This window comes from Zalophus californianus, chromosome 9 (genome assembly GCF_009762305.2).
Source record: "Zalophus californianus isolate mZalCal1 chromosome 9, mZalCal1.pri.v2, whole genome shotgun sequence".
Taxonomy (NCBI): domain Eukaryota; kingdom Metazoa; phylum Chordata; class Mammalia; order Carnivora; family Otariidae; genus Zalophus; species Zalophus californianus.
Genome location: NC_045603.1, coordinates 98,791,659 through 98,806,376, shown reverse-complemented (window position 1 = coordinate 98,806,376; position 14,718 = coordinate 98,791,659). Strand labels below are relative to the sequence as shown.

The following is a 14,718-nucleotide window of genomic DNA, read 5'->3' as shown; positions in this document are numbered from 1 at the left end:
ACTCACCGATATGCCCTCTTGGTAACTTAATCATCTGGGCCAAGACCAAACGCATCATCTTCCCTCTACCAATGAGGAGCCCCCTTGCTCTTCCTGTCCTCCCTTCTGGTTCAGAGCCCCAGGGCCATCTTCAGCAAACCTCATCCCCCCAACACAGGCCCCCAGTCTGTTTACATCCCAAGGTCTCTGGCGTCTGTCCCCTTACTCCATTTCCACCACTGGTAGTGGCCCAGGGCCTTAGCACCTTTTGACCGGACTGTGTCAACTTCTTCCCACAGCTGATCTCCCTGCCTTCATGCCTCACGCAGCTTCCAGAATGCTTCGATGCTTGGTGTCTGCTCTCTGTTCAACACCTCGGAGGTCCTCCCTGCCTACTGCTCAAGTCCTCACCCTGCCTTTCAAAGACCCTCAACATCCCTCCAAGCTTCTCTTCCCTTCATGCAACACATGCTCTGACAGAGGACTTACCTTGGGGATGGGTGGGGACTCTCTGTATGTTTTAGTTCCTGGGCATGGGTCCACCCCATGCCCACTGCTAGGATCCCCCCCAAACCCAAAGCTACCTCCTACACTGAGTCTTCTCCAACTGGAAACAAACTGCCCTTTTCTGAATGAGTAGAGATTTTTTTATGTCTACGAAATGGCGAGTCTACCAAACGTAATAGTTCTTTCATCTCAGGAAACACTGACCGTACCTATCTTCTGCCAGAAGTGTGTCAGGTGCTGGGGATCGGGGCCTGAGATATGGTCTCTACTCTTGGGGAGGTCACGGTCCAGACGGGAGCTAGAACACACTGTGCTGAAATCCAAGTCCAGGGACAACCACTGTTGTACTCTAAGTGTGAACAACATGCTTTGGGCACAAGAGGTTGGGAAGGACTGCAAATTTATCTCACTAAGTGAAGAGGAAAAGCTTCATACCAAATGCAGTGACCAGACCTTGTTTGGACTTTGATTTGAACACACCAATTATATATAAAAAGACATTTTGAGATGGTCAGGGAAAAGTGAACATGCTTGGAATATTAGGTGTTATCAGGAATTACTGTTAACGCTTAGCTTGATAATGATATTACGGTTACATTTGGTTTTTTTTAAGTGCTTGTCTGTTAGAAATACAGACTGAAACATTTTCAGATGAAATGACATTATAGCTGAGATTTTCTTTATTCCATCCAAAAAGGGGAGGTGGGGATACATAAAATAAGGTTGGCAAAGTGCTGATTCATCGCTGATGCTGGGGGTGGATGCCTTAGGGCTCCTCACACTATTCTCTCTCCTTTTATGACAAATATTCCAGGATCAAGACATTTTAATTGGTCTCCCTAGTAGACCGTCCGCTTCCTTGGGGCTCACACTGTGTCTTGTTCACCTTTGGATCACCAGCCTCTAGGCCAGCACCCAGGGCAGAGCACGTGCCAAGGAAGTGTTTGCCCAACAAACGCTGTGTTACCAGTTTCTCCTATGACCGTGATGGCCCTGCTGGAACTGACTGTGACCGAGGCCCCAGGCAAAGGGCCACAAGAAGCCCGTGTGGTGGGAGCTATTTCTCAGGGCAGTGCACAAAGCAGGTCAGGATAGCAAAACTGCCATGGTCTCTTGTCCTCTGCCTGAGAACACCGCCAGGAGGCTGGAGGGAGGGACAGGGAAGCCTCCATTTACTGTTCTCAAAAGAGGAAGCTGAGGCCTAGTGCAGGCAAATGGGAGTTGGCAATGAAGCCGAAGGAGTCCTACCAGCAGCCTGTTCTAGGTCCCCAAGAGGTAAGGAAGTCATTCGAGCTGGGTGAAGTCCCAGCTTTGCTTCTGACTTGCTGTGTGACTTTGGACAAGTCCCTTGCCTTCCTGGGCCTCAGTTTCCCACCCAAGAAGTGAAGGACCTGGAGGACCATTTCCCTTCCAAGCTCTGCCGCTCCTGGGATCCGCAGTCCTGCTGCTCACACTTACCACATGGTGTGATGGTTTGAGAAGATGTCTTCGGGCTGAAAGATCTCGCCATCATAGTAGCAGGGGCACTGGGCCTTGGGCACACAGTCTCCTCTCTCGTCCAGGTACAGCCCTGGGGGGCAGAAGCAGCCTTCCAAGCAGACCTCGTCGCAGCCCTCATCCGGGTAAGAAAGGGAGCGGCAGGTCATGTTGCAGGGGGTCCCACACTGCAGGTACACCTGGCCCTGTGGGCAGCTCAGCGCTGGGAGAGGCGGAAGGGGAGGAAGGCCTCAGTGGAAGTGTGGAAACATGCAGATGCCAAGGACTAGGGTTCTGGGACCTGGGGTGCCACCCCCTTGCAGCTGGGACCCCAATTATATCTATACGGTCACCACCTTCCTTTCCCACTCTGAGCAAAACCGCATTTTCAGGCTGGCAAATGTCTCTGATAATAACACAGTTTCCCCTCTGCTGAACCCGAGGGCTCCAGCCTTAGCGGTCTCTGAATCCTTGAAGCCTGGGACGTGTAGAAATCGGGGGGATGTTGATACTGTGAATATTAAAAAGAACTGAGAGCGGCAGGCAAGGGCATTTCTCCCTGGATGCTGATAATTAATTTAGCACCTACCCTGCTCTTCACACAGCTTTTATGCCTTTTACGCCTCTCACTGAGCTGGATCTCCTGGCCCCCTTTCTCCAGGGAAGAAAACTCAGTGTAACCTGAGTGACTTGTCAAGATCCTGCCTCCCAGGCAGAAGCAGAGGCAGGATTTGAACCCAGTTCTCCCTGACCCAAAAGCTCATGCTCTTCACCATTGTGCTCTAAAAGGGAAACTGCCCCTAAGGAACAGCCACAAAGAGCAGGGCCACCCTTGAACCTGCCCCAGCAAAGCAGGCCCCATGCCTCCCCACTACCCTCACTCTCCCTGGCCTCCCACGGAGAGATAGAACAGCGTCCAAGATCCAAGAGGACATGGGGCCAAGTGGCAACCCAGGGAAACAGATGAGCTCTGTCTCCCAAACTCCTGGGTCTGAGCCCCAGTTCTGCTATTAGTTACTGCACGACCTTGAGCAGTTTCCTAGCTGGAAGAGACTCATACCCACTTGGCTTGTTGTGAAGGCTGAGTGAGCGAACAAGGTCCGCGGTACATGGTCACTGCTACTTTATCACTACGATGACTGGGGAAACACAGCCCCAGCTCTGCAGGCTCCAGAAGGGAGGGGCATTCCAGAGAAAGGCCTAGGTCTAAGAAGTGCCCTGGCACTCCTGGGTTCTGGCCAACACGTGTACTCCCGGGAGCACCCCAATGATGAAATTCTTTACTGCGGGGTGCGGGAAAATGCCCATTCCCATTGCTCATCTGCTGCGTACAGGAAATGAGAGCCTCACTCTGAGGACACTCCTCCTGAGACCACTGGAATCCTTCCCTCTCTCTTAGAATCCATTTCTACAGTAGGAACCCACGGGCAGCATGTGTCACAGAAGCTGTAAAAGGAAGATCAGGCCACGGACCCTGGACACAGGCATGGGAGCATCTGGGGAGCCCCTGCAGCCCCTGCCTCCTGCAACTGCTCAGGGTTTGGTGTTTGAGTGTAGCTGAGAAGGGAGGGGGCTCTGTCTCCATATTAGACATGGATTTTTCTCTGAACTAGCAGAGAGGCTGGGTCTGTGGATGAATATTTAGAGCACGGTGGGTTAAGATGGGGCGTGTTGGGTTATAAGGATGCAACTTGCTTTCAATCCATTGAACCTCTGACAATAAGGTCACTTTCGCCCATTAAGGAGCAGTTGGAGCTGAGAGCTTGTTTTCTCTGACAGACTGTCTCCAGAGCTGGCTTAGAGCCCTATGACATTTCTCCTTTGGCCTTCTTCCCTAGAAGAAGCAGTGTATACCTCAGCTTAACAGATCTTTACTGTGTGCCCACTGTGTACCAGGAGCTGTGCGAGGCTCACGGATGCAGAAATGGTCAGACTTGGTCCCTGCCAGCAAGGAGCCCAAGCTCTTGTCAAGTTACAAGAAAAATAAAAATGTGTGTACTTCTCCCAGAGCTGCTCCCAGCATCCCACAGAGTAGCTACGTGATCAGTCTTTGCTCCCTGAGCGTCCCCAGTTGGTGTGGGCTCTTCCTAAGGATGGAGTTAGTGGTTTAGGGAGCTCTGTTCATTTTTCAGGAGGAAAATGCCCATCCTCCTTAGGTTCAGGCCTCCAGGGCCCTCTGGCCAACTTTTTCTCTGGTTCACCTCCACATAAGCCCATAGATACAGAAAACTCCTTCCCACCCCCACCCACACATTTTTTGCCTCCCTAACCAAATATCAGCCTGTTCCCTCCTGTTCTGTTCTCCATGAAGGTGAAGGACAGTGGCTCTTTCGAGATTACAGAATATGTCAGTAAGCCCTCAGCATATGGGACAATGTCCTAAATTAGGAAATCCTTCAGATGCTGTAGCACACTGATAATACAGAATTTCTAATGTTGGTGGACAACCAAACCATAATATGGCAGACAATCGTATTCACAAACAGCATGCCATTTACTCCTCATTACTCCTCATTACTTTGCCCAATTTCTAAACAGCAAGCCCCAGTGAGGAAACTATGGTGTGGAGGGCGAGATGAAGAGTTCAAGGCCGCAGAGCAGGGAAGTCACAGGCCCATTCCAGGGAGGCCTCAGACTCCACTCCTCCAGCTGCTGGCCACGACTCTGTGGCGTCCTGAGCCCAGAGCGTCAGTGAGGCACAACCACACGCCTGCATACACATCGTCCCTTTCCTCCTCACTTCTGCCTCTGCTCCTCTTTTTATGACCTTGCTTAGACTCCAAACATGAGTTGGCGCTCATTAGGCCCCAACACTTCTAGACATTCTAGAGCCCCCTACCTAAGCTTTTCTTCAAATACATGATATGATAGTAGGACCTTTCACCATTTCTCAGAGCTCCTATTTTCCTGCTTCTGCCAAGACCATGGACATTTTTATCTCTAAGCACATCCACTTCACTGTAAAAATCAGAATATTCATGACACCTCATCCTGTCAGACTATCCCCCTCATCTCCACACATCACTACTACTGTCCCACCGTGGAACAGCTCTTTTCTGCCAAGATGGTGCCTTTTTAAAGCCTGGTCAAGTACACCGCCTCCAGAAAGCCTTCCTTGGTTTCCCCTACCTTAATCTAAGTGTCCTTTTATTCAGTGTGATAGTCACCTAGTAGGGAAGCAGTTCAAAATGGAAGAAGGTTCCAGCTCTACACCACTGGCATTGCCTGACCCTGCTGGGCCACCCAGCACATGTTCCCAGAGCAGCACCACCAACAACAAAGTGAACACAATCTAGCCGCTCTAGGGACCAGAATGTGGAGCAGATACCAGCTCTGGTGGCAGAAATCTAACATGGCAGAGTGAGACTCCAAAGTCAGCTGGGGACAATGATGTCATTCAACCTTACACAACTTTATCAGAGATTTGGGCCAGGAGTCCACTGATGGTTTGCCTGGAGTTATAAGGAAGGATTGGTATGTGCATTGCCCCCCGCCCCCCACTGCCTTCATGAGACCCTCTGGGGTGCAGATAATGTCCCCTGGGATCTGGGACCCACTCTACTCCTCAACCTGGCCATACATGTATTGAACACTAGGTGGCAGGAGCCACAAGAAATTTCTGCTTGGCAAGGACTCCAAGGTTCTGGACCTGGAGGTAGGGGGGATGCAACTCGAGCTCCTAGAACAGGCCACAGTAATCACACTGTCCTGTGGAAGAGCCAGTCCCCACCACCGTGTCTTCCTGGAGATGGAAGGCGACAGCGGCTGTAAACGAAGAGTTTTCACGACCCAGGCTTGCCAAATGCGCTTGGGCCCGGTTCTGAATGCAGTAATGCAGAGACAGTGCTTATAAAAGGACGAGCCGTGCGCAGGGCACCCGAGGAGGGCTCGGCTGGGCTGTGCGGGGACTGGCGGGCAGGGAGGGCACCCACCACAGAAGCTGGGCTCCCGCCACCCGATGTGCACGCCTCTCCGGGAACAGGCTGCGGCGTAGTTGGCCACGGCGCTGCAAAGGCAGTCTCTGCCGTCGGAGCAGGAGCAGACGTCGTAGCGGCAGTTCTGCACGTAGGGCAGAGGGCTCACGGCCTGGTGGCAAGCCTCGAACTTGGAGGACGTCAGCAGGGCGCACGCCTCCTCCGCAAACCTGGCTGTGGCGGGAGAGAGAGCCGCGCGCGGCTTGGCCCGGGCCCCGCCCCCGCCCTCGGCGCCCCGCCCCCAGAGGGCCAGGACCCCTCCCGCTCTGAGATCGTCTGCCAGTTCCTCGCTGGGCAGCACTCCCTGCAAAACAACCTACCGTGCCTCAGGAAAGCACTGTGATTTTTCTTCTGCAGCCAATAAACTTTCCTAATTACGTTTGGCTTAAATACATAACCAACTGCATTTCCAGAGCACGCCCACTGACAGAAGGGAGAGAGTTCCAGGATGGGTTGGGTAAGGGGGAAATCCATGCAGGCCTGAAATGTTGCCACAGATAAATCTGCAAATAGCCACCCCAGTGCATTTATCTCCCGATAATTTAATTCTGGGTCTGTGTGGCTGCTGCGCCAACAGACTGAGAAAGTCCAGGGACAGGAAACATGGACCATTCTCTTCTTTCCCAGGGTTCGGCCCACGGCGGGGGGGGGGGGGGGGGTGCCCCGTCAAGGGACTTGGAAGAATGACCCAAACGCAGATAATCAAATGCTGATGGTAAAAGCAAAGTGCCCCTGTCCCCCCAAAGTGGGTGCACCGTGCCATGGAAGGCACTGGAAGCCGGGCGACCTCGGGGCTCTGCGAGGTCCCCCTTGCCCCCCCAACCCCTACCCCCCGGGGCTTGCATACTCAGGCGCGGGTTGAGGCTGCACGGATCGCTGTGCTGCTTCTGCAGGTCTTCACAGTCCCCGTGCAGCTTCCAGGCGTTCCCGAAGTCCTCCACCAGGGGCTCCGCCAGGCCTGCGGGCGTGACGAAGTCGTCACCCCTGTTGCCGTTGAAATTCCCGCACAGGCCGCAGGTCTTCCCGGCGTAGACTGGGGACAGCTGCGGGGAGACGCAGACCCCCCACCCCTTGGAGCGGCGGCCGCCAAAGCAGCCACAGCTGCCTGTCGCTAATGAGATGGTTTTCATCAAAAAACCCTCCCCGGGTGAAAAATAAATACAAATTTAATAAACAGCAGCGAAAGCCCAAGGCTGGGGGGGGGGGGCGCTAAATTCGGTGTAAGCTTACCACCAGCAACATCCCGGCTCTTAAATCATTAGAGTCAGAGAGCAGTCGTGCCAGAAGGGACTTTAGAGATCATCCAGCCATTTAAAGAGAGGCGCTTGGGTGGTTCAGTCATTAAGCGTCTGCCTTCAGCTCAGGTCATGATCTCAGGGTCCTGGGATCCAGCCCCCGCATCAGGCTCCCTGCTCAGCGGGAAGCCTGCTTCTCGCTCTCCCACTCCCCCTGCTTGTGTTCCCTCTCTCACTGTGTCTCTCTCTGTCAAATAAATAAATTCTTAAAAAAAAAAAAAAAAGATGGAGAGACTGAGTCCCAGAGAGGGAAAGTGACTGGCTTAAGACCACAGAGGTGGTGGCAGGGCTGGGACCAGTAGCCAGATCGAGTCCCAGTCCAGCATGCTCTGTTCCACCCGCCCATCTGGATTCGACTCAGCCACTGGGTGTCACTGGAGAGAAAAGGCCATGAGCCCAGGAGGACTCTAGAGGTGTGATCAGAGGAGTTCGGGTCAGCAAGGACTCTGGGGCAGTCTCCTGTGGGTGACCAGGGCAGTTCTGGGGGCCAAACTCTAGGCCACCAGCAAATGGTTTGTTCTCCAGCCTTCTGAATCCCAAGTGCACACTTGTGGACACCTCGGTGAGTCAAACTTGCCTTTCACACTTTACAACTGGGGGCATCCACCGGTTTCTATTAAAAGGGCCCTGATCCAAAGACAGAGCCGGGGCTGGGACCCCAGAGTCCTGACTCCTGCTCTGCGTGTAACTAACATGGCTGGATGGCCTCCCTGGTTTGAAACCATCATGCAGTAGGACTGGGCCCCATATGATCATCTCTAGGAGCCCCTTCCCGCTTCTAACTATGACTTCACAGGATGCAGGATGAACAATCTAGTGGAAGGTTCCGGACCCAAATAAAAGGTACCCAAGGAAATACCATTAAAAGAAGGAGAACAGAGGGATGGTTCCATGTTTGCTTTACAAATTTCAAGTGTTGCCACACTAAACACCCAGGCCTTCCCTGCCCTCCCTATTTAAAATGTAAATCCTCTGACCCTGACACTTCTTGTCCCTCTCACTGCTTTATTTAACTCCTCAGGATTTATCACCTTCTAATATATGATATGATTTACTGCTTGGTTAGGTTTCTTCTCTGTCTCCCCCGAGTGGAACATAAACTAAACGGGGCAGGGATTCTTGTCTGTTTTGTTTCACTGTTGCAACCTCGGCCTCTCGAATGGTGACTGTGCACACTCACTAGATGTGTGTTGAGTCAATGATTGAACAAATGACTGAGTTCATGAATGAATGAGGTTCTCCTGAGGACACAGGCTGAAACGTAATGCCGGCAGGCAAGGCTAGGCCTGAGCTGAGCAGCGAAAGGGGTGAGGTCTTCACTCCACCACCCATGCCGCAGCACCCTCTCCTCCCCCCTCATTCCCAGACCATGAGTGCCCTCATGCCCCCCAAAGTCCCTCTGGTCACCCCCGGGGCCTCCTGTCCCACCGTCTCCCGCTAAGACGATAGCTTCCTCAGCCCCCTCAGTCCCCCTGGCTTGACTCAGGTGTAGGCTCAGCCCTCAGATCAAGAGCACCCTTTCTGGGACGTGGGAGGTTACGGAGAAGGTGGGATGGCCGATGGCAGGGTAGGTGGGCACCCTCCCTGAAGACCAGGGCACAGGAGGTGAGGGGGTCAGGAGACCTGTGTTCTCTGGTCCTCACTCTAACCCAATGACCACAAGACCCAGGGTGAGTTCTTTCTGGCTCCAGAAAGGGATTGTTATTTCTAATTGCAAATGAGAGGCTGACAAGATGCTCTCCAAGATCTTTCTGCTCTATGGTCTGTGGTCATAAGGTTTATTTTTTAGAAAACAAAGTCACTAATATGGAACTTTCTCTAGGACTCCAAGACAAAGGAAAGAATATGGTGTCATGAGGACAGAGGAAACCAAGGTCTCATCAGGAATGCCCAGATGCCCATGACAGGATTATACCAAGGGCCCTATAGCACACAGGACCCCGTGGCACCAGAGGAGACACTCCAGGGGTCCGAGGAATGATCTAGGGCAGCAGTTCTGCAAGTGTGGTCTTGGGGATCCTTTGGGGTGGGGGGTGAACGATCCCCGAGGCCCTTTCAAGGTGTCCATGAGGCCAAAACTATTTTCCTAATCATACAAAGACATGATTTGGCTTTTTCCCTCTCATTCTCTTACAAGTGTGCAGTGGAATTTTCCAGAGGCTACATGACACATAATGTTGCAAAAGATTGAATGCAGAAGTAGATTTGAGACTCCAGCTGTCTTCTATTAAGCCAGCCATTAAAGAAATTGGCAGAAATATAAAACAATGGTATTCTCACTACTTATTTTTGTTTTGGAAAACATGATTACTTTCCAAAAAAAATATTGTTTATATTAACGTGGAGTGGGTTTATTATTGTTATTTTTTTGTTTGGCATTTTTTTCTTGAAATGTCAATAACATACATTATTATATTGGTTTCAGGTATGCAATATATGATTATTGTTATTTTTAAGTGAATTCGTAAATACATATTTTAAGTCTCGGATTTAATTTCTAATGTGCTAAATATTGACAGATATAACCTTTGTAAAAAATCTTGGGGTCTTCAGTAATTTGTAAGAGTACAAATGCATCTAAAGACCGGAAAATGAGAAGCACTCGTCTAGCAGGAAAGACACTGCCCAGAACGCTGACCAGCTCTGCCACCAGCCGTGTGTTCGGTGCCGGGCACCTCTCCCCACTCACCTGAGCCTGAGTCACTTCATTCATAAAGAGGCAGTGAAAACCACCCTGCCCACATGCTTCGGGAAATTTCCAGGGGACACAATGTATAAGGAAGCTCTGTGACGTATATGGATTGATACCCAAATGTGCCTCTGGGGCCACAGAGACCAAGAGGGAGTGGCCCCCCAAGATTGCAAAGGCCCAGGGAAGGGGTGAGAGATCTGGCGGTTCCCAGGGCAACCCTTCAGGGGCAGGATGGTCTGCACCCCTGGGGTGCACAACTCAGGGTCTCAGCTGCCACTTCCAGACTGGTTTTTCCCTTGTTGCCCCCTGTGGGCACCCCCCGGGAGACGCCCCCTGCCCCCAGGCTTTGCCGCAGCCAGGAAGCTGGGCCGCAAAATGCCATCTCCTAGCCCCTGGGGATCCCACCCAGTCTGGGGGCCTCTGGGGTGCCAGAGCCCCAGAAGTGAGAACCCCCAGGGCAAACAAGGGGCGTCCAGACAACACCAGTCTCTCATAAACAAGAGAGGCCTGTTCCTCCCTCTGGGGGTGTAGGGCCTGGGGAGAGAGGAATTCTTCTCCCACCACAGAAAGCCACTCTGCCAGAGTACAAGAGGTACTTTGTAAGGTCCAGGCTGCAAGGCGGCAGTGGCCAGGAGGGCACCTACCATCACCAGCAGCCTCCCACGGCCGTCCCAGTCCATCTGCAGGTCCTCCCCGTAGCTGAGGCGCACGGAGGCCATCACGGTGTGCTGGATGCGGAGATCACCTGGAACCAAGCACGGACAGGATTTAGCCCTTTAGCCTGAGATGGGGAGAGGGCAGGGTAGTGAGAGGCAGATGTACAGTGGAGAGATATGGAGTATCTCACAAAGGACTGTAACAATGACATCAAGCTGCGGGCGGCAGATGGGGATGTCCACGAGGTTGAAGGGGGTCTCAGGAGGAAGCATAAGCAGGATGGGCATAGTACAAATAGGTGCCCCAGTATCCCGGCTGTAGCCTGCCATTCACTCTACTGCCACAAGAGGGCGGCAGAGGCTCCTGCATCCTCGGCGGAGGCAGCTCGGCCTCCCATTGAATCCCTGACTAGGAGCCTTCCCCCAGGCGCTTCTGCCCTTGCACACCTCTTGTAGGCTGTGCGATGCTGTGTGCAGAGCTGCATTCAGCAGTTCTCCCTGGACACAAGGTGGGAGACATACCTCTTACCCTGGAGGAAGGGATCTCACAGGGAGACTCACAGCATTAAACACGTGGACAGGCTGAGCGCAATGCCAGGATAATGGGCCGCAGGGTCCACAGAAGTCACGCACAAGAAGAGGGAGAGTGAAGGTGGCGATTATGCCACCAAAAGGCTGTGGTGCCACCTGGCAAAGTCCCTGGATAGGTCGGTGTTTCCAACATGTCATGGGGCTTTGTCCCATGACATCCTCTGGTCAGACCCATCACCAGCCACCCGCTAATTTCTCCGCGTCAGTCTCTGCTCCTTTCCCATCTCAAAGCAGAACCAGAACCACTGTGCCCAACCCTCAACTCGTCCCTTTGGCTCAAACCAAGTGAAAATCTTGGTCCTGTTCCCCATCTACACTCTCTCCCTGGCCTGGAGCAGCACCCTGTCTCCAGACAGCTTCCTCCGCTCCTCCTCCTCCTCCTCCTCCTCCTCCTCCTCCTCCTCCTCCAAGAAGCCTTCCTTTCTTGCAAGGATGCATGCTGAAGATACCCACCCCTCCAGTGATAGCTCTCCTCACAGAAGAGGTGAGCAGGGAGCATGGCTGAGGGGTGAGCCGGACCAGCCCCAGGCCTGGTGGAGGACAGAACACACCTTGCAGGAGAGGGATCTGGACATCCTGGCCATCCATGGACACGCCTCCCCCGTGCTTCAACTTCACAAGGCTGTTGTGCAGTTGGGGCAGGCTGACAGTGACCGAGCGGGTGCAGACAGCATCCGGGTCATCGGCACACTGCCAAGAGGGCCACACAGAGTGACATCACCACAAACCCCCCACACAACACCCCAGCCTGGGACCCATTTACTCAGGGAAAGAGCACAACCCCAGGCAGCCTCTGGCCTGCTGAGGGGAAAGAATTCCATTCTCACAGAACGGTCTCTGTGAGTAGGCCCCCTGGAGGTGTGCCGGGACAAGGCCCTGAGCCCAGCGCTCACCGCTGTTCAGCTCGCCACACCCTTTCCCAATCCTCTTGTCTTTATAAAGAACTCTAGGCCTCTGGCTGTCTTCCTGTTGCTTGGGCCTATGGTTCCAAAGCAAATCTGGGACTCCAGCCCTCAGAGGGAGCCGTGTGCCCTCTAGATTTCCCCTCCTTGCTCCAGTCTCTGGAGAAAAGAGGGATAGCGTGTACCATGGCAGCTCAGGCAGGACCACCTTGCCCCCTCCCTCCTGACGGGCAGCAGGCCAGCTCACCTGCACAGTGTCAATGACAACAGAGAAGGTGTGGTCCTGGCAGTCCTGGGCCAGCAGGTACCGGCAGATCCCACTGAAGGTGAAGTGCCTGTTGTCAAAGCTCTTGAAGTGGGATTGTCCTGTGACGAGACACTCCCCTGGAGGGATGCAAAGGGAGGCAGTGAGAACAGGAGGAGGAGAAGCCCCCTGGCGGAGGGGGAGGGGGGGAAACTGGGCCCCTCTCGTGGAACTCCACAGACGTTCTTTCCCCACACCGGTCGGAGAACGAGTTCTATGGGAGGACTCGAACTCAGGTCCCCATCCTCAAACCGTGAGAGGTCAGAGCTGGATCTTTAGTTCAATGCCTCACTTTATGGAAGAGAAAACCTAGGGCAGTGACAGAGCCACGCGCACTCAGGGGTGGAGCCCGGCCTGGAGCCCGCAGCTTGAGCTCTCCGTTCACTCTGGCTCCCCGTCCTTCCCCACAGCCACCCCACAGGTTCTGGCTCTGCTGGGGTCAGGCGCCACTTGGTCCAGGGACAGGCCTTTCTCTGCACCAGCCTTGTGAGGGGCTCCGGGGCACAGCCCCACCCAGACGAGTCCCCTGAGGCAAGCAGGCAGAGAGGCCAGTCCAGACAGAGGGCAGAAGGGGTAAGGCGGGCATTCTCCATGCTGAGCAGGGCAGAGGCCAGGGGGGCAGCTCTAAGGCCTCTTCATGGGCATGTCCATGCGGTGGCTTCAGTTGGGGCCAATGGAGGGCCAGGAGGCCATCTGCCCATGATCTCAGCACCACCCCAGCCAGCTCCCTAGCTCAGGCTGACACATCTGTGGGTGGGTACAAGGACTCCCCTTCATCACCCCGCCACACAGAGCCCTCGGCTCACCCCCAACCTGAGTCCTGCTCCATCCTGCTCCGGACCACAACCCAACCATGTGGCTGGCCCAACGCACCTCAGACCAGAGGTCACACATCCCAGGGAGTGTCCATGCAGGGGGGACCTCTGCTTACGTCTCCAGTGATCCCCTATAGGCCCTGCCCCAGCTCAGGGCAATCTGGTCCCCAGGACCCACAATGGGCCCACTGAAGCTGAAGCGGGCATCTGGATCCCTTCCCAATCTCCTTGTATGTATTTCCTCTCATCTGTGCCTTCTACTCCTTAGGAAAATAAATATAGACACACAGCACGGCCATTCCATAAAGTCGGGGGCCCTCCTTCCCACGCAGTCACCCTTTACCTCCAAACTGCAGACACCTGTTCTCCAGAGCACTAATCCCGTCGAAACCTAAAGTTCCCGCTAAGAGGGTCTTAGAGCCAGTCCCACCTCGGCCCACCCCCAGGGGCTGATGCTGGGCTCTGTCACACAGTCAGGGGGTTCTCAGAGGCCATAGGGAGAGTCCAGCTGCCCATCTGGCAGAGACAAGCTCCACAGGCCCCCATCGCCTGCCACCTCAGGGCCACATTTGCACTGAAGGGCCTGGCAGGCACAACTTTGGATCCAGGTGTGTTGGATCCAGGTGTGGTCCTGCCTTTGGATGTGTTGGAAGGCAGGGGTAGGGGAGAGTAGCCTCAGGTCACTGTGAGAGTCCTCTGACTGGTCCCCAGGGCGGCTGACCCCTCCCAAAATGGCATGGGCACACTCAGCCCAGAAGAAATTAGGAGAAATTAGAGAGGCCCAAGATCATTATCAGCATCACCCTCTGCGATAATAAGAAATATATATTTGGTCTTTATCCCTGGTTCCTGACACAGAGCTCCTAAGGAACATCCTGGGTAATAGGAGCATCTTTTGTTCTAATGAAACCACTCTTGGTGGGCCCCTGGGTAGCTTCAGGATGGGGGCTGGTCACCAGAAAAACCCAGGCAAGATGAAAGAGTTGGAATTTTCAGCCTCACCTTCCAACCTCCAGGGACAGGAGACAGGCTGGGGATTAATGATCAATCATGCCTGCATAATAAAACCTCCATTAAAACCCCTACACAAGAGGATCCAGAAAGCTTCCGGGTTAGTGAGTGTATCCACATGCAGGAGGGTGGCACACCCCAATTCCATGGGGACAGAAGCTCCCGTGCTCAGGATCCTTCTGGTCTTTGCCCCATGCACCTCTTCAGTGATTTGGACCCTTTATAATATCATTTATAGAAAACCAGTAATAGTAAGTAAAGCACCCAAGTTTTGTGAGCCATTCTAGCAAATTATTGGACCTGAGGAAGGCATTGTGGGAACCCCCCAACTTGTAGCCAAGTCAGACAGAAGCAGGTACCCTGAGAGCCCAGTACTTGCGATCAGCATCTAAAGTGGGGCATCTTGTGGGACAGAGCCCTTAACCTACAGGGTCTGCACTGATTCCGGCTCATTGGTGTCAGAATTGAATTGTAGGACACCCAGTTGGAGTCCAGAAAGTGAAAGAATTGGTTGGC

General features: G+C 53.6%; 1 protein-coding gene across 2 annotated transcripts in view; it reads right to left on the bottom strand.

The window, feature by feature from the left end:
• VWF (von Willebrand factor) overlaps window positions 1-14,718 on the bottom strand; it is a 145,158-nt gene that overhangs the window by 84,576 nt on the left and 45,864 nt on the right. The window contains exons 11-16 of one of the 2 annotated variants that reach the window (XM_027595203.2): window positions 12,320-12,456; window positions 11,722-11,860; window positions 10,568-10,668; window positions 6,784-6,979; window positions 5,895-6,110; window positions 1,945-2,185 (exon numbers count right to left, since the gene is read on the bottom strand). In XM_027595203.2, the coding sequence (XP_027451004.2) occupies window positions 1,945-2,185; window positions 5,895-6,110; window positions 6,784-6,979; window positions 10,568-10,668; window positions 11,722-11,860; window positions 12,320-12,456 (1,030 nt within the window). Of the gene's footprint in view, window positions 1-1,944; window positions 2,186-5,894; window positions 6,111-6,783; window positions 6,980-10,567; window positions 10,669-11,721; window positions 11,861-12,319; window positions 12,457-14,718 lie in introns of those variants that run through there. The other variant, XM_027595204.2, reaches the window with a different exon arrangement.